Source organism: Trachinotus anak, unplaced genomic scaffold (genome assembly GCF_046630095.1).
Source record: "Trachinotus anak isolate AG129_WGS33_773 ecotype Australia unplaced genomic scaffold, CSIRO_AGI_Tana_v1 ptg000012l, whole genome shotgun sequence".
Lineage (NCBI taxonomy): Eukaryota > Metazoa > Chordata > Actinopteri > Carangiformes > Carangidae > Trachinotus > Trachinotus anak.
This window is the reverse complement of record NW_027273863.1, coordinates 12,407,986-12,431,261: the sequence shown is the minus strand read 5'-3', so window position 1 is coordinate 12,431,261 and position 23,276 is coordinate 12,407,986. Positions and strand designations below refer to the sequence as shown.

The 23,276-nt window shown below is 40.8% G+C and overlaps 2 protein-coding genes across 5 annotated transcripts in view; both read left to right on the top strand.

The window, feature by feature from the left end:
* Positions 1 to 11,667, top strand: part of kcnab1b (potassium voltage-gated channel subfamily A regulatory beta subunit 1b) — a 35,199-nt gene extending 23,532 nt beyond the window's left edge. For all 4 annotated transcript variants that reach the window (XM_071492752.1, XM_071492754.1, XM_071492753.1 and 1 more), the window contains 8 exons: positions 916 to 959; positions 4,197 to 4,283; positions 8,870 to 8,955; positions 9,394 to 9,514; positions 9,616 to 9,710; positions 9,873 to 9,993; positions 10,124 to 10,212; positions 10,322 to 11,667. In XM_071492752.1, coding sequence (XP_071348853.1) covers positions 916 to 959; positions 4,197 to 4,283; positions 8,870 to 8,955; positions 9,394 to 9,514; positions 9,616 to 9,710; positions 9,873 to 9,993; positions 10,124 to 10,212; positions 10,322 to 10,411 — 733 coding nt within the window. In that variant the 3' untranslated portion in view covers positions 10,412 to 11,667. The remainder of the gene's footprint in view (positions 1 to 915; positions 960 to 4,196; positions 4,284 to 8,869; positions 8,956 to 9,393; positions 9,515 to 9,615; positions 9,711 to 9,872; positions 9,994 to 10,123; positions 10,213 to 10,321) is intronic.
* A 421-nt stretch (positions 11,668 to 12,088) lies between these two features.
* pask (PAS domain containing serine/threonine kinase) lies at positions 12,089 to 22,902 on the top strand. The gene is made up of 21 exons (XM_071492749.1): positions 12,089 to 12,486; positions 12,661 to 12,876; positions 13,034 to 13,254; positions 13,354 to 13,524; positions 13,674 to 13,808; positions 14,015 to 14,149; positions 14,332 to 14,581; positions 15,400 to 15,578; positions 15,668 to 15,797; positions 16,070 to 16,241; positions 17,935 to 18,170; positions 18,414 to 18,543; positions 19,192 to 19,775; positions 19,883 to 20,025; positions 20,146 to 20,313; positions 20,420 to 20,545; positions 20,652 to 20,786; positions 20,896 to 21,095; positions 21,368 to 21,501; positions 21,629 to 21,778; positions 22,078 to 22,902. The coding sequence occupies exons 2-21, from the start codon at positions 12,684 to 12,686 to the stop codon at positions 22,248 to 22,250; spliced, it is 3,765 nt and encodes a 1,254-aa protein (XP_071348850.1). The 5' UTR covers positions 12,089 to 12,486; positions 12,661 to 12,683; the 3' UTR covers positions 22,251 to 22,902.
* The last annotated feature ends 374 nt before the right edge of the window (positions 22,903 to 23,276 follow it).

Below are 23,276 nucleotides of genomic sequence, written 5' to 3'. Positions count from 1 at the left end.
GCTATTGATGAATAACTGAAGCACAGTAAGCAGGGTTTTTGGAGATTTGCAGGTGTTTCGGTTTTACGGCCCACAACTGTAATGTTGTGTGTTATTCTCACCACGCTCATCAGCATCATTTTCAGAAGAACTGGCAGCTGTTTCCAGAAAAACAGCTCTGATAAACCCACTGTGCACTACATGCTTAGCACCATATGTCAGACAGACAATGGTGGCAACTAGCTAGCGAATATAGTGGATCATTTAGCAGCTAACGAGCCAGATATTTCCCCCAGGATGTGGTGAAGCCCAAAACAGAGCTAAAAGGAGAGTGAATATTGCTTTTAATTTAGTCAGGCAGCCAGAAGCACGACCCCAATGAATGCTTATGTTGTTGCTGATTTAAATATAGAATTAATCAAGCAAAGTAGGCTACAAGTATGTGCACATAAATACAGTACTTTAGTACAAGTATTTTGTTACATTTCAACTTGGCATGTTAAGGCTATGAATGGGCAACTTTTGGTTGAAATGTACATCTATATGTATCCATATATGTATCCATAATAATTTTAAAACCATTATATCTGCTATATTTTCTTTGAATCACACAGTAGTTCCAGTTTTTTGCCAAGAAGTATTTCCACCTACAAAAATCCTTAAAAACATGCTAACTGGGAAGCCACAGGCAAAACACTAGTATTCAGTGACACTAGTAATCAGTGTAAGTCATGTGTTGGGCCAGTGCACAAACACACTGCTCAGTAAATATTCTATAAGTGTGGGCACACTGCGGAGCGTTGAGTGGGTGTAATTCTTTGGTACTTTGTTATGCAGGCATTTCTAACGATGTGCCTCAAATTCTGAGAGCTCTGTGTATGTGCAGGAAAGTGTCTTGACCCCCGTCACATGCACTTCTTTCCCCTCCTGTTGCAGAGCAGAGACAGAGAGAGGCCTCAATCGAAAACACATCATTGAAGGTAACAAGTCGATTTCCTCTCCTCTGCATTGTCCTTCACATCACCCCATCACTCAGAGCCCGCTGCTCCCCTCTAATCTCCCTCTTTTATCTCTTTTCCTCTGCCCTCTCTCCTCCTGTCTGTGTCTCTCCTCTTTGATATTTCTCAGTATGTGCAAGTAGCTGAATGTTAAAGCTGTATATGTCTGATCACTTGTAATACATTTGCAGGTGTCTTTCTAAGAAACTGCTACATCTTAGAGGAGTACAAACTTCTCTCCTGTTTTAGCCCTCTTTTATAAGAGTGGTGGCCTTTTTCAAGCTTATAGCTTTGGCCCGATCCACCCCACATCCCAAACAACTCACCATCCGGCCCATAGCGCAGTGCTCCTCCTGCAGTGACTCAGCTCTCTCACACGTTATTAACATTCACTGCAGCCACTGCAGCCCCCCACACCCCATCCACCCAAACAAGAGAAGGGGAATACACTCGGAAAGGGCTGGAGGAGAAGGAATGAGAGAGAAAGTAGGAGAGACAAGAAGAGAAAGAGGGGAAGGAAAGGTGGCATTGCTTATTAGCTAGACCGAGTTTGCCTGTCCAGATAATAGGTAGCATCTGTGAGAGAAAGGTGCAGTGTCCCTGTCGCCACTGGTCGCCACTGGTCACCACAGGCAAATGAATTGGCTGTGAAACATCTGCTGACACTATCATCCTTACTACTTGTTACAGGGGCCACCACAGGCCAACCACTGAAACATTCGATTGGTTAAGTGACATCTAGGTTTGATGGGGTGTCAAACATAATGATCTATAGCAGAGATCAGCGCTGATGAACTCTGAGGTGACATTGCAAGAAAGTGTCAAAGTCTTTCTAGCAACCAGCAAGAGTTTAGTTTTTTCTCACAGGACAAAGAAGTTCTTCAAAAAATTCTGCATTTCTGCAAGAGACTTTCACAGAACACATAATTAAATGCATTATTCATCGCAGACACCAGTAGAATAGCTTTGTTGTTCAACGTCTTTTCTGGGTTCCAGAAATAGACATCCTTCAGCAGCAGTAAACTCCAGCTAATCCACGAGACAGCGGAGACTGCTCATGATGACAGAGCAGGCTCAGATTAGGATCCATGTAATGGGTGTTTCTGGGATTGTGGGAGTGCAGATGACAGAATAAGGGAGAAGTGGTTCTACCGGTGGCGGGGAGAGCAGAACTCTCAACTGGGATTAGCAGGCGATGAAGACGCCTCTGGCACTAATCTACCACGCACATTCACACATACTGAAGAGCGCAAGAGTGTCTTTTGCCTAGTCTCTCTATTACTCTTCGTTGTGACAGTCTCCTGTGTTCACTTTTCATCTTTCATCTGGTCTTCTTCTGTGTGTGAATGGAGACCGATGTGCTCACAATACTTTGTTGCCATGTCTTATCCTCTACTCAATATAGAGTGTTCCAGAAAAGTGCGACCTTTATTCTGATCCCTCATCTCTCTCATTATCCTCTCGGCTTTGAGTTGTTTGGTTCCTCCACCAGCTGTCAAAACAGCATTCACTTATGTAACAGGGATAAAGGATTGCACAGGTGTGGTGCTTTTTTTTTTTTTTTTTTACATGGATATTCTCACCAGGGGATTGTGGTGTGAACTTGTGAGCTTGACACTGATTTGTCAAAATTCTCTGTCCGACCTTTCAAAAATCTCATTGTGAATCAAATCTAATGACTATTTCCGAACTGAACAAGATGTAGATGTGTAAAAGGGACAACCGGTGTTTTTGACAGTTGCCTAAAATGTAAAAGACATTTATGAGACCAGTTCTGTTATTTTTCAATGAGCAGGGTTTAGAGTCATTTATGCTTAACGCAGTTTATATGAATTTTATATTTTCAGTAAGAGGAATAATTCTCTCTTGAAAGTTACCGAGCCTTGCTTTAAATTAAAATGTAAAGACATGTAACAGATGTGATGTGTCCATAATTTCAGCTGTTTGAATCTCAATACTTACTCACTTTGTGGTCCTGAAATTGGCTGCTACATACAAGATATTTTAAGTGTATTTAATCACATAAACGATTCAGATAATATCCATTCATGCTGTTATGCATGTGTGCTTGCTGTCGTGACTTAACTGAGACATTTTAATGGTCTGGAGGCGTAATTAATGTTATTACTTACACCTGTGCTTCTCCTGCTCCAGCAACTTAAATTATGTGGTGTGAAAAAGGACTATTAACAAAACCTTCCAGCCTAGTAACAGCTTCCCCTTTGGCTCGCCATGAAGCCAGTAAGAATTCAGCGATTGAAGTGAAAAAGAAAAAGAAAAAGAAAAAGAAAGAAAAATTATAGATTCAGATTAATCTGTCTGATTCTGGGTGGAATAGCTGCTGGTCGTGTTCAGAACCATCAGACACAAAGGAAAGAGCACTCTCAGTCATCTCGTATTAAAGAAAATGGTCAGGAACGGCTCAACATGATCTTCCGCTTGATTATGGGACATTAGATTAAAATTTGAAGAGATAAAGACTGTGTGTCTTTTATGAACAATGTATTGGAAAGTTGAACATGAAGTCCCATAACCATGACTCTTACTAGGTAAACCATACTGAATTTAACGACTCAGATTCCCTTCCGAGCTCTATCAAATGTGGAGGACCAGCTGCAGCTGGCGGACCTTTGAGTCGCATGTGGTCAACTGAACATGCTGACTTTTACTCCCTCAGGATCACCCTATTTTGCCTCTTACCTGACACCATGGTTTAGGTGAAAAAATAAAAGCCACCACTCTTGAATTTTGTATAGCCTACTGTTTTGGGCATAATGCAGGCAATCCAATTTTTGTATAAAGCTATTCCAATATCTTATTCACATGGCAGCATTGGCTAATTAGTGGGAATAAATGGAGGGAGCTGCATGTACAAGGTGATTATCCCTCTTCCCTGCAGATCCAGGCCAGTGTATCTGCACATCCAGAGGTATCAAGGGACAGGACTTCTCACTTGCTAGCATGTCTGAATGATACTGTAATAAGTCTCCTTGGTCCGGTGGTATGAGCAGTATGTATGAGTGGAGGATGATATGCATGGCTTATGTGGGATATGTTAAGTTTTGCCAAATCATCTTATTGCAAATGTGTTTACACTATGGATGGTGATACATGTGTCTTTTCCGGCCCTATGACAAATAGTTGGGATTTCTATTGACTTTTCTCTTCTTTCTTTAACTAAATCTACATCTCTCAACTTCTTTCATCCTCTCTCTTCAGGTTTGAAGGGCTCCCTCCAGAGGATGCAGCTTGAGTATGTGGATGTGGTTTTTGCCAACCGGCCAGACGGCAACACTCCCATGGAGGGTGAGTGAGCGCTGGACAGACCCCAGAGGGGCTGGTGGAGGGTTGGGGCAGGGACAATTCGTGTTGTTCTGTAACATGAGAAGGTGAGAAATACTGACAAGACCGCTGCCCCCGTCAGACTGGCGACCTTTGCCTTTGACCAAAGGGGTTGGTCTTTGTGGCAGAGAGTGTGTGTCTCACTCTGACACATGCGCACACACATTTCAAGTACAATCTTGCCTCATCTCTCGTCCTCTATTTTAGACTACCACAGTCTCCCTCTCTTTCTCTTTCTGTCTCTGTGGGATCCCTAGTCTCTGCAGGGTCTCTGAGCTGCGCCCGCTCGCAGCCCTCCCTGCTCTTCAGAAGCAGGATTATCTGGCCCCCTCAGGGGAAGTTGGTGTATTTTTGGGCTGGTCTCACTAGACACAAGTCCTGCTGTGCGCTCTGTTCCTTCAACACTCTAGTGCTGCCTTTCCCACATATCCACCTTATGTCACCATTTATTTCTTTTACACGTTTCCAGTTTCTTCCTCAATTACTCCTTTGTGATGTGGCCGCTGCAGATACTTAGGCCCCTCTTCTGTCCTTCCACACAAACCCTCGTCCACAGGTTGCATTTAACTGAAAGGCTAGAGTCCCATTGGTCTCACTAAAATATTTTCCACTCTTTCCCCTTTGCCCCCCATGCTTCCTCCCCTGTGAGCCAGCAGACTGTGGGAGGCCAATCTGTCATACTTACCATTCCAGGGGCCTTGCTGTCACTGCTGGTACTGGCAACTGGCAGACAGACCCTACGGCCTGCTCCATCAAACCTGCTAGTGAGCTGTCTGTGCAGACAGCTATTGACAGCTGATGTCCAGAAGGCTAATCTGATTGACAGATTGATTGATTGATTGATCGAGCCTCTGACAGGGTGATAGAAACTGAACAGAGAGACATGTCAGATTGAAAACAGACCCTGATCAATATAAATATAGATAGGCTGGGTGTGTTGTGCTTCCAGTAGCTCTGCAACACAGTTGGCCCATTAATCAGTGTATAACATTGTGCACGCTTGCTTCATCCTTCATTACTGTGGAGCAAGGCTAGTGTCATAAATCATTGTGTAGAGGGTCAGTCACTCTCAACATCTTCAGAGAGTGGAACTGCATGCACAGACAAACACACAAAGCTGGCTATCCTCATGCATGAGCACTGTAATGTTTCCGAAATAGTCTCTTTTTCGGGATGGAGGAGCAGTGCTAACATGCAAAAAAGTGAGACCTCTTCATCTCTGTGGGCATTTGCAGTACGTAGGACTCGTTATGCACATGCCTAAGGTATTGATTCACACACCCACGTGTTCCTGAAGCTTATACAGGATTAACAGCATCAATTACACGCACAAAAAAAGCACTCAAGTTCCAAATGTGTTATCAAAATGAGAATGTTAAGCAAACTAACAGGTGTGTGCGCATTTGTGTAGAATTTGCATTTGTATTTTGTTCTTGTTGTGACTTTAACTGCTTCCGACTTTGTGTGAGACAACTTGTGTCCCCTTGAGGACAAAAAAAGTGATGTCATGGCTGCAGAGTCTGTCTTTGTTACCATCACTGCTTTCTTTCTCCCATCCACTCTTCCCTCTTTGTGTTTCTCTTCCCACTCCCACCCCCACCCCCTACTTGTTTTCTTGACTTGCTTTGTGTTTCTTTGGCTTGCATTGAGTCTAATAGCAGGAACAAGCCCAAGTTGTGTGTCAGAAATATCCAACTTCCTCCTTCCTTGCCAGGATCTGATTCCCTTTCATTTCCCCTGCTGCTCTTAACTATTGCAGCTGTCACTTATAGTGATGATAGTATAAAGATATGTTCCTTGAAGAGGTTAAAGGCCAGGCTGGCTTTTCATCTAGCATGTGGCCAAATAGTGTAGTTCATAAAGTACTCACTTTATAGCAAATATGATGAGATGGTGCCGTAGTCAGTTTGCTGTTTTAATAGGCATAGCATAGCCTGCAGAATCACAGCACAATGTTTCCATCTAGTCATTCAGCATAATTTTTTATTTGACAGAGCAATATCGAGCAAATTGAATCCATTGAGTGAATTTGAAAAACCCCCAACAGATTGAAGAAAGAATAGGATAGGCAGAGGGAAAGAGCAGACATGGCATCAATAAATAGACTTTACAATAATCCTTCCAGCCAAGGGGTTTTCACTGGAGATCAAATGAAATGGGACTGCCACAGCATACTGAACATAAACCACAGCCGTCCAGTCATGACTTTCCTTCAAATTCCATGGTATCACCTATGTCCTCACATGTTAAGCGCAAGAAGCGCAGCATGCAGGATGATCTCTCGCACTTGCTATTTTAATACTTGGCTGCACAATCAAAACCTTCTTTCCCATGATCATAGGCCAAAGAAATGACATCAGTGATGTGATATATGGATAAAGGATAAACATTAGCTTCACCAGCTCACAGTGAAGCAGCACTCACAAGGACACCTAGACCTCCACATAGACACCCGACCAGACAAATACGGGTATCGGTGTGCGTTGTTTGCTTTCTTCCACCCTTCTTGCTGCACTCTGCAGATGGGCACTGTGATACCTGCTGCTTGAAGTTGGCCAAATTTTCCAGACTCAGTGGCATACTGCTGCTATGAGGGGGCTCAAGGATGGGCTGATATTGGCTAGTAGCCAGGCAGTTTGCAAATTTGCAAAAGTTTGCCTCATGCATTTAAAACACAAATTTTACAGAATTTTACCCATGTTCATGCATGTGCTCACAGGAGTTCTGAACATTATTCTATATACAGTATTTATCAATTGTGTCTGCACAAACAATTTACTAAACAACATGGTCATGTTTCCGCATCTTCAGGAAGATTCTGTGTCAACAAATAGTTACATGAAAAGATTGATAAACACTCATGTCTGTATGCTAAATATGATGCCAGAAGCTGGTTAGCTTAGCATAGCATAAAGACTTGAAGCTTGGAAAACAACATGCTCATCAGTGAGCCTTAAAGGTGCTAGCTAGTAGGTATATTTTATTAGGTTTGAAGAAAGCCAGGCTAGCTGTTTCCAGCCTATAAGCTAACATGCTGCTGGTTGTAGCTTCGTGTTTCCTGTTAGATATCAGGTTAGATAGTGTATGTGGTCGGGATCTACTCATCTAAATTGTACAGCGATCTCATTATAATACAGTACTGCTCAAAGATGCACATGTTGCCATGTGCCCACAACTTCACCCACATCATTACCCTACTTGAAAAGCTGCTGTGGGTTTTTGTGAGTGGGGTGTCGATGGTGTTCATTGGAAATCTCACCTGAGCACTACGCTCGGTGCGGCGTCTGTTATTGGAGATGGTGACTCACTACGGCCTTGTGGAAAGAGACTTTGTGTTGAGACTAGCATGGATGTTGCTATGAATCAACTTGTCATCCTTCTCTCCTCGCGTTGAGGTGGATTATTCATATATTCACAAACTCCTGTGAACTGTGTATGCCTCTAAGGTTCCTACTCGGTGCACAGTTTTTCCCTCTGTCCTTACATCCCTGCAAATCCCTCCCTCCCTTTCGGAGCAGATGTACTGTTATTCCTCTACCCTCCCACCTGCTTCACCCACACGCACACTTGCTCTCTGTCTCTCACTGAGCTACATTTTGGTCTAGAGAGAGAACTAGTGATGAAAAGGAATCACTCTTTTTTTAATCACACTCTGCTGTGGTCTCATCTCGTCATCCTCATTTTCACTCTCCCTCTTTCATATTTTGCATCCAGAATTTTGCATTGTGCTAATGTAGCAGATGTTTCACTAATGCACTTTAAGCCCAATTTACAAGTTAAAGCAAGCAATTACTGGCTAAAGCAGCCCCGTGAATTATTTTATCACTTTGTTGTTATTTTCTTCAGTAATTAGAGAATTTGTGCACCACAAACAACAGACACAAATTCCAAATAATTGTTAAACAATTGCTGTATTTCCTCCTCCTATAGGATATGTCTTTGGTTAAAATCTCCTTTGAGAAAGAAGTTCACAGTAGTTTTATTAAACACAATTTAGCTTATCCGCTATTCCACCCACTGTTACTTCCCTGCTGCATCCTAATGCACAAATACACAAACCATTAAAGACCACTGTGGCTGACTTCAGCCCCTTCAGTGGTAACTTGCTATGGTTTGTTTGACTGCACAAGCAACATTCTGCCGAGGTTGGCTGAGTCTTTTCATTTAACCCCTGCAGCATTTGGCCACATTAATTAGTGTGAGCCTGGTAAAGAATTTTTGCATACACATGAGTTTAAATGGAGATGAGCCTTTCTCACAAACAGGCTGAATATATATTTCAAGGATCAGGTATGTTTTTACTCTCTCAAAGGTGGCACTTTTAACAAAGCCTTGGTTTTTAAAGTTCTTATAGTCGTCTTTCAATCTTTTTTTGATATATTTTTTTTTACTATCTGATTATCTAATTCTCTTGTGATGTATTTCAAACTTAATGTCAGTGGTTTTAAAAATGGTCCTTCAGCATATTATATAAAAGTTGAAATTGTGGCGCCATCCGCTGTTCAATTATTGACAATGTATCTGCTAATATGATGATATTATTTTTACAGAGATAGTGAGAGCGATGACACATGTGATCAACCAGGGGATGGCCATGTACTGGGGGACGTCACGGTGGTCCGCCATGGAAATTATGGTGCGTAATGGAAAAGTTGTTGGAACGTTTTTAACACCGTGACACATATATTTGCTGTCTAAGTTACCACTACAAAGAAATTACCAAGTCAGACATCTTCCTGAATGATTTCAGAATATAGGGAAATGCATATATATTACAGAACATGTGCAATTAAATACAGAACAGTGGTAGAGCTTCTGTTTATCATGATATCCATTTGGCCCTCAATACTGAAGCTATCACTGTAAAAGACTAAAAGACATGTTCTTTATACTGTAGAAGGGGACAATGAATTTCAAAATGAGCAAATATCTTTAAACAATATCTGCAATATATACACAGAAGTGAGAAAAGAAAAAGAAGAAAGTCTTTAACCATAAAAGTCTGTGTTTATGTCTGTTTCATCATCTCTTAAACATGCCTGCCCTTTCTTTTGCTTCCCTCTCATTCGATCAGGAGGCATACTCTGTGGCCAGGCAGTTTAATCTAATTCCACCTGTATGTGAGCAGGCTGAGTATCATTTCTTCCAGAGGGAGAAAGTGGAAACTCAGCTACCAGAGCTCTACCATAAGATAGGTAAGCGTGTAGCAAGTTTCTCATGAAATCAATCTCTTTTTTTTTTAATGGATTTTGGGCTGTGAGATTTTGTGTCCTCAGTGGTCATTTTTCTATCCCAGGTGTGGGTGTGGTCTCTTGGTCCCCTCTGGCCTGTGGAATCATCACTGGAAAGTATGAGAATGGTGTCCCAGAATCCTCCAGGGCCTCGATGAAGGTGCAAATTAAATTTCATCAAACCGTCTGTCTCGTGCTACATGTTCTAACCCTGTGACTCATATATAAAGCTATTACATCCACATAACATTATCTGGCTCAAGTTATTTTCACCTGATTTTGAGGTACAATTCCAATTCTTCTACTTTTATTGCTCCTCTAGCCATACCAGTGGTTGAGAGAGAAAATAATGAGTGAAGATGGGAGAAAACAACAAGCCAAGCTAAAGGAACTGGCTCATATCGCGGAGAAGCTCGGATGTACTTTGCCACAGTTAGCCATAGGTGAGGGGCAACAATAGCACCCTATACCACTCAATTTTCATTTCTGTGAGAGCAAACAATGAAAATGTTGCTCAGTACTGAATTCAGTGTTTCTCTGCATACTGTCTGATGCCTTGATACCTATCTTTAGCCTGGTGCCTGAGGAATGAGGGAGTGAGCTCAGTGCTGCTGGGATCCTCCAATCCGAGTCAACTAACAGAGAATCTGGGAGCCATTCAGGTATAAAGGCGGTTTTCCAAGGCCTGAGTAATACTGAATAATCATGTCATTATGTGGTCTAGTCAAACAGCACTGATCATGCGGTCTGTCTTTGTTTTGTGCACCACAGGTAATTCCAAAGATGACAGCAGGCATTGCCTCAGAGGTTGATCATATTCTGGGAAATCGTCCTCACAGTAAAAGGGACTACCACCATTAGGATGAACCCGCCTCCCCTTTTAGTGAACTATGCTCAAAAAGCTTATCAAAGCTCACTTTTCACAGCCATGGCACCATAAATGCGTGCCCAACTTTGCTTGTGTGCGCGTACGACTGTGTGTGTGACTGTGTAAAGTGTTCTGCTTGGCTCCTTGTCTGTATGAAGATCAACCGGTACTCATTATTGTAAAGTGAGTTACTTGAAAAAGCATGCATGCTACAGCTATAGCAGCCAGCCACTGGACTGAACAACAATTAATGGATCCAGCAAAATGATTTCTGGAGTAAAAGTCTCCTGCTCTCCAAAAAACTGTGCAAAAGCTGCTGAACCACAAATTCAAAGAAGCAAGAAAAATATATCATTACAAAAAAGTCTTGTTCAGATTACATCTGTTAGTATGGGTGTCATTGCATTAAGTAAAGAAAGCTTTAGAGGCACTTACTGCTGCAAAAAAGCATCACATAAGTTAATGGCAGTGCAGTAAGTACACAACAAAAAGATGATCTGTGTCAAAATGTACCCAATGTTCTAGAAATCTACCTTACTAGATGTTTGTGATGTAAAGCCACAAAACAAAACAATGATGATGTGTGTAATTGGGCCTGGTCTCAGCAGACTGGATGATATGTTAATATTGCAGGTGGAGCTGACCTGTCAACGTGATGAATCGTTTCAGTACTGGATGAGCTGAAATTCTGCTCACAATGTTGTCGCTTATACCAAGAGAGCTAAGTTAAGCTAAAATATGTTTCAAAAAATCTGTACTGACTGTTATATATTTTCCTTATTAAGCAGCTATGTCAGAATGAGCTTTTTCATCTCTGTGTTTTTTTGTTTTTTTTTTCTCATTCATGCATAAGTACAGCGTAGTGTACTCTCCTCTTGTGCCCCTTCAACCCCTTTTAATTTGGACTGTCAGTGATGATGATGTCTGATTCACTTAATTTCTGTCTGTGTTGTGGCTAAAACGTTTGTCTTGTCACAGTTTATCCTGCTAAGGGGGAGCTTGTGGATTTCACAAACAAAGCCATGTAGCTTACGAAGAGACTCGGTAGGGAAAAAAAAAAACAAAATACAAACCATATGGACCCCCACAGCCATTGCACCTGGAACACATTGAACTCTTACCCAACTTCTCCCAGATGCCAGTTTTACATAATGAGATTATCTTTGTTAAGTTCTGTCTATTAAAATGTGCTTTGGTGTTGTTCATCTTATTTGTACATACAAATAAAGAGCTTAAAATTCCCATGTGATATGTTTTAAAACTCTATTGTAATTTTCTATTATTGCTGTGGATACCTTCTTTTTTTAACCCAGTAAAATAAATTAAATAATATAGCCTAGCTAAGGTAGACTTACTGTTTGCTGAGTTAGACTGTAAACCCCAGTAAAAAAAAAAAAAAAAAAAAAAGTCTGTGACTTTTAAAACATTTTGGGGTAGTTACTGTTGTTTGCTGTTGGGGTTCGACTGTGTTTTACTGTTTCTTAATAAAATAATGAGTTATTTTTTTGACATGTGAAAAATGCTTACATTGAGACATTTTCCTCATTTATTTTATTGTATTTACTTTGCTTTCGTGACATTGTTTCCATGGAAACAAAGGCGGGCGTTTCCGGCGAATTATCCAATGAGCGTTTCCTGTTTGGAAGCGTGATATTTGATTGGCTACAGACAGCTTTGTCGAATCGTCTACTCGGCTGGCGCTTGAAACCCGCGGTTTACGAAAACTACAGCTGGATGAAGTGAAATAATCGCAATAAAATCATTTTTTTTTCAAAGCTGGCCTGTTGGGGAAGTGTCGAGAATGTGCTAACGCTACGGTAACGTCAACTCTTGGATAAAGACGTTCAAAACTGCAGCGGCAAACCCTTTTACTTGAGAGCCAAACAGAGCACGGCTGCGTTTTGTTTGTGTTAATGTTAGCAGTAATGTTAGCAGATGGCTAGCTAGCCCGTTAGCGCAGGGGAGGTAACGTTACCTAGTCAACTGGCGTCAACTGAAACTGCTGTGCCCATTATCCGTCCGAACAGCTTGGAAGTACAATCCTCACAGCACCTTTCTACGACTTGAGGTGAGTGTTGTGTCAGACTTCATCCTCAAATCAATCGCTAGTACCTGAGCAACTTAAAGATAATCAATGAAGCAGTTTCTCTATTAGCTAACTCTGCTTTAAAAAGCTAACCTGCGGCTTTTACACTATTGTTGAAATGCTGGAACCCATTAACAGTCTCTATATTATTGTCAGTCCTAGCTGGATAGCTAACAGCAATGTCGGTATCGACTGAGGCTCCGTTTCGGGAGAGCCAAAGCATCAGATTCAAAGGAGACACTATTTGTGTGGTGCCCGACCTCTCCTATGATCTCCTGGAAGATGACTTTGACCTGAATAAGTCCTACCCATGCACCCAGAAACCGCTATACAAGAAAAGCCTGTTGGCATTGCAACGTCGTTATTGTTCTGGTGAGTACACAGTTTGGTTGAGTGCAAATGACTTATCAATCGGCACAACAGTTAATCCACAATAGTTTCCAATATTTCATCAAGCAAAAGTGCCTAAAAGAGAGAATTAAGAATAAATAAGAAAGAATAAATTATTACCCCCAATTTTTTCTTACAGGTGATGTTTGCAGTTCTGTTGCAGCGAAAAACCAACAAATCTCTAGCTTATATCCTGGGTCCCAAGTTTCTGCTGTCTGCCTGCCACACCCATCCACCATGTCAGAGACAGAGGAAAGCCTGTTCTGTCAGCTAACCTCTCAAAGATTTGGCCTGTCAGGATCTCCATCTGTCCTCAACCCAAACAAAGTCATTCTGACTGTCCACCCTAAAACCAGAGAGGTACTGTGAGTGCACTGAATGTGAGCAGTGGTAGCTGAGCAGAAACCAGTACTGCAACTACAGCGTACCTTGTAAATGTAATTTATGTCAAATTTTCAGATTTTGTCAGCAAACGAACAGGCCTGCAAACTGTTTGACTGCACCACTAATGAGCTGATTGGGAAAAAGCTGTCCTGTCTCCTAAAGAAAACCAGTCAGATCCTTGAACAGGCATTGGAGGAAGATTTTGCACTTGTGGATGGAACTGTTGCAACTGTGTCTGGAAAAGTGGTATGAAATCTGCTGACTTAAAAAAAAAAAATACTAGATGAAAACAACTGCACTGAATTCTTGAATTTTCCTTAAAACGTGATTACATCAAGCTACTGTCTGTGTGTATACATAAGATTGTAATTTGTATATTAATACTTTTTCTGTAGGTGGATGTTGTGACACTATCTGGAGAGGTGCCAGTGTCAGTGTGTACCCACAAACTGTCACAAAATGAAGAGCACTGGCTTGTCATGATGGAAAGTGTTGAACGATTATCAGCCTTTCTTTCTTTTTCACAAGATGTAAGTACATCATTATTTTTATTATTGTCATGATTTTTCTTTGCTTTTTTTGGCAAAATTTCCAACAAGAATTCCAGCTTTTCTGTCTTTTAAAAATGTTTTACTCCCTTAAGCTTAAACTATGTCCTACTGGGTTAAATATTATAATTTTCTAACCTATCAACACAATTGTATGTTACACTTTCAATATCATTTATCATTTCTAGGGCAGCATCCTAACCTGTGACTTGGCATTTGCCCATCTCCATGGGTACCACCACCCTGATGAGTTGAAAGGGGTGTCAGTTAAGGAGCTAATCCCCTCTTTACAAATCCCTCTCAAGAGTCATGCATTGCCCAAAGTAAGCAAGCTGTACAACCAAAATTGTCCCACTCTGCTAAGCTTAAGCTTTGCTTTTAAGTTTCTGTTTACCAATGTGCTTCTTAGACAGTTCAGGAACACAGAAAATAAATTATATCCCTTAACGTTTTAAGCTCAGGTATTTCTTTAAGTCTGTCATTTGCTTTTCCTTCCTCCTTTTAGATGCTGAGGGTTCAGAGAGAGTGTGGTAAAAGCAGAGCGGGTGCATCAGTCCCATTGTGTATCAAACTCCAGGGGGCAGTACTATGTGGGAAACCCCAACACCAAAACAATGGGACTGGCTGCACCTACCCAACAGATAGTCAAGAAAGATCAGATGCACATGATAAGCAGCCTTGCTCCCCTCTGTGCAAAACAGAAGGCTCACACTCTGAAAATCATAAGCATGGTCATGGGAAAGAGCAGTCCGCTGGTAAGTTGTTTAGTTTGAGGATTTAGCTGGCACCTTTGGCTAGGTCACAGAGGGATTAAAAACACACTCAATATTATTTTGAGAAAACCGGTGCATAATCCACTATGTTGTGCTGTTACACTGCAAGATGTTTGGGCAGGATAAGACTCCAGACTTTATATGAAAAATATGCAGAGGATAGATTAAAAAAAGTTTCATCCTGGTGGGAAAATAATCAAACTCAGAAGTGACTGACAAGTGAGGCTAAGAAGTTGAATGTCAGATATGAAAGTTAGCAAAGTTATTTAATGGTTGGAGAAATCCTCACAAATCATGCCAATGATGAAAATATATAAAAACTGCATCAACAAATGGGTGGGATTTGAGATTAAAGCAACCTAAAGGAACATAAACGTTATAAACAACACAATTGTGGCCCAATGTAAAACATACATCTCCAAATTCATTCAAAATCATTAAAAAAAACCCACTGGAGTATCTGCAACCAGCATGTCACAAGGCAGAAAAAAAAATCATGAAACACTGACAGTAACCTGGTTTTCACAGAGCACTAACAGAGTTGCTAGATAGATTTGCATTCAAATTAAAATGACCCTTAGTAATCATATGGCTCTAGCAATGGTAGCTTAGAAACTGTAGTGTTTCATTTCCCTTTTCACAAAGTGATTCGCTACGCAAAAACAGTCACTATACGTTAACACTATATACTATATATATATATACTACTGTATCAAGAAGAATTTATTCAGCAAATACTGTAATTGAGGAGACTTGCAGTAGCTAATTGTGTATCTTCAATATGTGCCTGGATTCTCAAGTCAAAGTGGACAGCAGTGTCATCTCCCCAAGCCCTGCACTGGAGTACTCTGGAACAGTTTGGGTGTTTACTCCTCTAAGTGGTCTCCTCCTGCTCCACCCTGATGGCTCCATCTCCAGCATCCACAACCACCTGGCCCTCAGTCTGTTTGGCTACAGCAAGGACGAGCTGTTAGGAAAGGTTAGCCAACATGACCAGCTGATCAGGGCTGTTTGGATTGAGGTTCGTGCCAACCCTCACTTCTGTCACTGCTGCTTTGTCATCAACAGAGTGTCACTTTCCTGATGCCTGGTTTCTATGGCTGGATGTCTGACTCAGGCAGAAGGGCCTGTCCATTCCCTGATTCTCAGGTAGAGGCTGTCAAAAGTACAGCCTCATCCAAAATATCAGGAAAATCTGGTGAGCATTTGTGTCCATTTCTGATGTGTACAAGCTGGTATCGTTTCACAACCTACTTGCTGTAATTAGTCTTAAGTGTTGTCTCTATGGTAGAACAACATATGGATGATAAAATATGTGATGTATCATATCTGTCTGACCAGACATTTTTGTGTTTTTCCCATATGCACTGCACAATGGTTTTCTTGTGTGTTTTTCTTTTTGCTTTTCATACAGCACATTTGGTTACATTACGTGTGATTTAATCATTTGCTTCTTTCCCTCAATCCTAGATCCATCTTCACTGGTGGCTGGAGATATGGCCATGGTGCATCAGGCTGTGATGGAAAGAACCTCGACAGGGAGAGGCAGGATCTTCACTGGAACCAGCACCAGGCTAGAGAAACAGGGCAGTGCCCTGTCGACTCTTTCCCCTCCTGCAGTCACCTCTACACGCATGGTTATGTAAGTAAATGACCTTATGTGCTAATGTCATATGCCACTTGAATGTTTTGTGTTCAAGCCCTCACTCACTTCATGTTCAGCACAGATAATAAACTTCTTGAATGTGAGCATGTTTAACTTGAACAGAGGGTTATATGTTAGCAGATGTTAGAATTTGGGCTTGTTGTGATTTCTCAAATAAAAGACAGACAAAAGCTGCTGTAGCAGCATCCAGGCACCTAAAAGCAGGAGACATGTATATTTAATATGCTTTGCGGTAAATCTGGAAAACAGCAGAAACTCTATGGCCAAGCCTGATATCCTTTCTGTGTCTAACCAGCCAGTTAAAACACTCTTTAACTTACAACTTTTTCTTAACAAATAAGCTTTTACCATAGTTTATTTTTGTCTTTTTTCTAAACTTTTAGAATGTCAATTGTTTAGCTGTTGCCGTGTGGGATAAGAATAGTTTCACCACATAATATAATTAGATCATGGAAAATGAAGATCTCAGAATTCTGATTTATAATGTATTAAAATTTCTCACTTTTGCCATCTGTTGGACAAATAATGTCACAGCATGTTTGGTTTAAAAAAAAAAAAAAAAAAAAAAAAAAAAAGGTACTGATTTATAGTAAAGTTACATGAGGTTCAACCAATTTTCAGGTTTAGTTACCTGGAAATATGTTATATGATGGACCAGATCTCTAGAGAAATATCACTATGCAATTGCTGTAGTGTTGCATAAGTGTGCATGTCATTTAGTTCATTACTTAGCACGGTATCCCACAGTGTTAACAAAATCTCCCTTACATTTTCATGAATGACACATAATTAAGTTCCTCAAACCGTTATGTGGTGCGTTATTTTTTTAATAACCTTCTTTATCATAAGATTGACTACACTACAAGGTCTACTCCTGTTACAGCTGAACAAGTAAGATCTAGCAGCCTTCAGACAAGAATACATATCAAACCAAGTGCTTCTGGGAAACAATGTTGGCATTAAAAGTGCTCTTACAATTTGTTTTGCTTACCCATGAACTATATCAAATGATTTTTCTGTCCTTGCACATGAGAAATGATCATTACATGACATTCACAATATAGTGTTATTGGCTGATACAAATATCCTGACTCTCTCACAAGGAAAAAGAAACCTCAAGGGATTAAATAACTAATGCTACAGCTTAGGGCAGAAAACAGTAATGGCTTTCTTGCCAGCTTGAAATCTATGAATGGGCTGTTTATAAGCAACAAGACATCTGTGAGAGGTTTAAACGTTCATTCTTCACAGATGATCGAGCGAATAGTCTCTATGATGCTAACTTCTACCTGCAATTATATATATGTGGTATTCTGATCCATTCATTTAAAACCAAACAGTGACACCTATAATCGTGCATTTTTTTTTAACAGTTCAGTGAATTGTAGTGCAAACACAACACTTTGGCTACAACAACTATAGCTTTACAAAAACTAGTACCTTAAACCCACTCCATCCTCCTAATGAAGCACCTATAAAGTGCTAGAGCAGTTGCATATAATGCATATACATTTCCATCATTATTTTCACAGAAAATTCCACAACCAAATTATTTAAAGATTTATCTCCCAGAATCTCCTTTACAATATGACCATTACAATCTTATTTGATCGTGACTGGAAATATTTAAACAATATTTAAATAAAAAATCCAGTCATTCTTTCCTCAGAGCGGATGACACTATGGGGCTGATGGAGGAGGCAGCCCAGGTTGCTCCCTGCAGTGGCCAGCTGGACAGTGCAGATACCACAGAGGCACTCCTCAAGACATTTGCCTGGGTGGAACCTCCAGAGGACGGCACCTTTTTGTGTCGGATTCTCCCCGAACCACCACACCATAACCTGGAACAGCAGCTCCACAGTGGGGTTCAGAAAAATAATGACCCTGCTATTGTGATTATCCCAGGTGAACAACTATTTCTTTTTCTCTATAAAGTTCTTCCATGCAACCCATAAAGTAAACTGCAGAAGTGCAGGCGATATTATTATGGGTACAGAAACAGAACATTCTACACAATATGTAACTGTATGTGTGAAGGTTTAATATTGTTTGGAGTGATTTCATACTTCCAGTGAGAAATGGTATTAAAAGAGCATCCTTTCAAAAACTGCAGTGAACATGTTTCAGCGCTTGTGTTTCCCTGTTCAGACACTCCCACTCAGAAAGGACATGCTGTTGGCAGGGTGGGTGGCGCCTCCCCTGTCAGAGGCAAAGACCACCGATCATGTGCCTCTGTCCTCCAAGACTCCAGTTTTGAGGTCATCTCACTGGAGAGCAGGTGAGGGGTGATTCTTTGCCTTAAGAGACATTTCACACATCATATTTTCAGCACCAAACGTACAACTGGATTTAGCTCTATTTGCATGCAATTATCACCACATCCAACTGTAATCTAATTGTTAAGATAGCCCATCTTTTTATTTCAGCAATCAGGGCTAAAACACAAGGAAAAATTAGCAGTGTGTCACATACTACATCACTGAAGAAATCCTCTATTTTATTCAGTCAGTGCCTTCATTCAAATGGTTTAGGCTGACTGCTTAAGGATTGAAGCTTCACTGAAGAAAGGGACTAAAATTTTGTTCAATACCTCCATTTAGAATAGGGAAGAATATCTCTTCTGGCATGACAACTGCGGGGTAATTCCATAACAACCATTTGTACTGAACTGCTTTTCATTTGCATCTTTTACAGGCAAAGTAGACTGAAATAGCCCAGAATTTACAGCTATGTGTATGCAATGCAAACCTGAACGACGATGACATGCCAGTTTGAGATTGGACAGAAAACTGGCAACATTCTTAAGCAATGTTCACATTTCCCCACCTCCTTTTAATGAAATAATACTACCTGGATGTATTTATTCTAAAAAGATTTGCCAGTCTAGTGTTCTTTGTAATCAGTGTGTTGGAACTTAATTTCCCAGGTCTTCCTCTGGCTTCTGTGAAAAGTTTGCCTGTCATGGTGGTTCTGACCCAGGCCAAGTAGAGGACTCTCGTTCAGCAGAAATAGTGGACTCGGCCAGCTGCTTCCTGGACCTCAACAGCAATGGTGATCTGGTGACCCGGGCCCTGGCTGACCTTGATCTGAGCGGTAGTGTAGAGCTACTCAGCGGTGGAGGGTACAACGATGACCAACACTCAATGACATCCTGCGATACAGCAGAGCTCCTGCAGACACCCTCACCATGTGGGGTAGGGTCTGACCAGGAACCAGATTCTGTTGAGACTGAAGATGCTGCTGTGAAGGCCAGAAATGGATCAAGTGAAGAACAGGAAAAGGACCCAGGCGAGCAGGATCACTGGGCAGCTCTCTCTTCAATTCATAAAGGAAAGAGCGAGGAGTTCTGCAACCAAGTAAATGGTGGGATTCAGTCAGTGACAGACATTCCTGCTACATCTACTCCAAAGAAACAGAAGGTACACGGACACGACCTTTCCTCAGACACTACAGAGATACTGGAGGGGCGATTTGAAGGAAGTGCATACCACAGAGATGGCACGAGAGTAGGTTGGTACAAATACAGTATTCATTGTTATTCTCTTTCCCTCAAAAAATCTACAGATATTCCTACATTAAGCAATTAGACATTAACTAGTATATTTCCCTTTCTCCAGATGTGCAGTGTGACGTGTGCAGGACTAACCTCCCTGATGGAAGCTCTATGTTCTGTGTGTGGATGAGTAGGCCTGGCCAGCAGGGAACAATGTTGCAAACAGATCGATCACTGCACAACCAATCAGGAGTCAGTCTAGGAGAGGTCAGTGGCAATAAAGATTTCACGTAATAAGTTAGTATGGCAGATAATATTTCTTTATCAGAATATTTAAAGTCTTGTTCTGCTTTCAATTCGTTTATCATTTACTTTTTATTCCTTCAGAGGATTGGTGAGGCCAGTCATGGGGAGGCATTACGCTCCACCATGGACCTTGAGCAGTCTCGAGCCTGTGACGGGCAGTTTGAAGAAGAGTATCAGCCACTTAAAGCTGTGGGTAAAGGAGCCTTCGGTTTTGTCTGGAAGGCAGTAAGGCGCTGCGATGGACAAGAGGTAAGAAAGAATTTTCAGGAACTGAGCATCATATCATTCCTAATTAAGCAGATATTCCTGCGTGTGAGATGATGTGGCCCCTTAACCAAATTGTCAAAACTTGCAGGTGATAGTGAAGTTCATTAGTAAGGCCAGGATAGTGAGTGACTGCTGGGTAGATGATCCCATGCTGGGACGAGTCAGCCAAGAGATTGCCATACTGACACGAGTACAGCATCACAACATTGTCAAGGTAACTGGGTTGTCACATCAGAGTACTCAAGTCAAAAAGTTTTAGAAACACAAGCTTCTTATATTAAATCCCTTTGCTCTCCATTATTCATTTGTGTGCCACTAAGGTTCTGGAGGTGTTTGAGAATGGGAGTTACTTCCAGATGGTGATGGAGAAACACGGAGATGGTTTGGACCTTTTTGAATTCATTGACATGCAGCCAAGGCTGGATGAGCCTCTGGCCAGCTATATCTTTAGACAGGTACAGTATGTACATGGATTAAAAAATTGCATATGACATGGGAATGGGGTCTGAAATGTGAAGTGTCCATTTTCTCCTTGATAAAGTGGAGGTTCTTTCTCTGTCCCAGTTGGTGGCAGCTGTCTTCTATCTGAGGACTAAGAACATCCTTCACAGGGACATAAAAGATGAGAACATCATCATCGACAAGTGTTTCCACATTCGACTGATAGACTTCGGCTCAGCTGCCATGATGGCTCCAAAGAAGCTGTTTTACAATTTCTGTGGCACACTGGAATACTGCTCTCCTGAGGTGCTTCAGGGAAATCCGTGAGTATATAATATCTGTGAATGACAAGTCGTGACAGTTTAGGTTAAAGGGGGAATAACTGTCCTGCTCACTCACAAAGCATTAAACTATTGTAGAATCTAGGTCAGAGCACTGTTTTCCAGTGTATATCGTTTATGAGTCATTAACCTTAATGATGTACAGTTAAACACTATAGCTTCAAGGATATTGTCATTGTTAAGTTAGAAAAGGCATACATAGACCCTAAAACATTTTAATTATTCTTTGTCTCCTTTTTGTGGTGTTTTTGTAGCTATGAGGGTCCAGAGCTGGAGATGTGGTCTTTGGGGGTTTTGCTCTACACTCTGCTATTCAGTGAGAACCCTTTCTGTGATGTGGGTGAGATCCTGGCTGCCAAACTCAAGCTCCCTTTCCCCCTCTCTCCAGGTATACTGCTGTTCTTTGCTGTTGGATAAAAATATTTTTTCTTTCACGTTATCACTGGCAGAAAATCTGTTTCCGAAAAAACTTTTTTTGCAACTCTGTGTTGAAATTCCTCTGTGTACTCTCTCAGAGCTCAGTGGTGTGTTATGTGGGCTGCTACATCATGATCCTGCTCAGAGGATGACTTTGGACCAACTGCTTTTGCAGTTCTGGATCAGCCAGCCCATTTCTCTGGCAGAGTACAGCTGGGCAGAGGTGGTCCCTGCAACTCAGAGCTATAGTGAGTACTCTTTAGAACTAGACTCATTGTGACCAACCATGTTTTCTGCTTCAGATATGATGAGGTTCCACCTGCAATGAAATTTTTATTTTCGTTATACATTTTATTCTTTCATTTTTTGACAAAGTTGAGAGTTTTCCACCCTGCTTTAACAAGCTGCCTGATTGTTAACAAATGGCTTTAATCTAAATGGTTTTGAATTTTCCTGCATTTCCTGAATTTGGGAGGGTTCTGCTGCAAAATGAATGGCAGTGATGCAGGAGAGCTCATGTGCTAAGGACTCTCTCTTCTCTTGACAGGCTCACCACAGCACCAAGAGTCCAGTCCTAGAATTTACAATGGGCAAGGCTTATTCCCAGATCATGGTGATGAGACTCTGCCTAGTGATGAGGAGGAGGAGGAAGATGAGGATGAGAGGTTGTCAATGGTGGCCCTGGAAACTGAGCTCCAGAAGTACCTCCACGAGGATTAAAGACTGAATTTAAAGGGAGTGAAGTCCAACCACCCATCCAACATTTGACCTGCAACAGTACCAAGAGGAACAGAAGTTTAAAATAAGAAAAGGGAAGCTTGCTTTAGTCCAAGACCATAATCAAACACTACTAGAATTGATTCTAAGATGAATGCACCTTTTCCTTTATGAAGTATAAACAGTTTGCTACCATTTGTAATGAGCATCATTGCCAAGCTGTTGGGTACTTGTGGAAATGGAGTATTTGTGATATCAAAGTGCAACACAAGAATGCAAAAGCATCATGAACATACCAGCAGTTTTTTTTTCCTTTTTATTTAATCTATTGTATTTATTCTTTAGCTTTAGGAAATACATTTTTGAATAATCAAAATCATAGTGATCATTCACAGGGATTCAGCATTGCAACCAAAATCCACCGGTGACTGCAGCCTTAAGTTGTTTACCTCAGTGACACCACACAGAAAACCAATTAACAAGAGAATACTTTTCTTGATCATTTGTTGATCCTTGTTTAAGAAATGCCTGTTTTCTGTTCATGATTTTAATCTCAAATGTTTTAATTAAAAATTGTAAGTATATTTACAATATTTTATCTATTTATTTTTATACATCAATAAATATTTTACCACAAACTTGCTTTTTTTATGTTTTCTAAGTTAATAATTGAGGAATTGACTGTTAGCCAGAACTATAGGATTTTTTATTTATCATACAAACATTGTGAATATATTTGAATTTTAAAACTTAAAACGCAGCAAATAATTGTTTTTGTTTTGTTTTTTTTACATTTCCATTTCAAATCAGCTGATGCAAATAACTTGGGTACCTGGGAAATAACATGTAGCTTCTTGGCCTGACTGGCTAATTTTTGCTGTGTGGAAAAGTGGGTTTCATTTGTAAGCTAAGTAAACTTGTCTTGCAAATACCTTATATCAGCATGAGTGAAAAACTTAATGGCCTAATCAGTCATTTTAACAAATGAATTGCAATTATTTTCATATATAAAAATTTAATAGGTCTGAG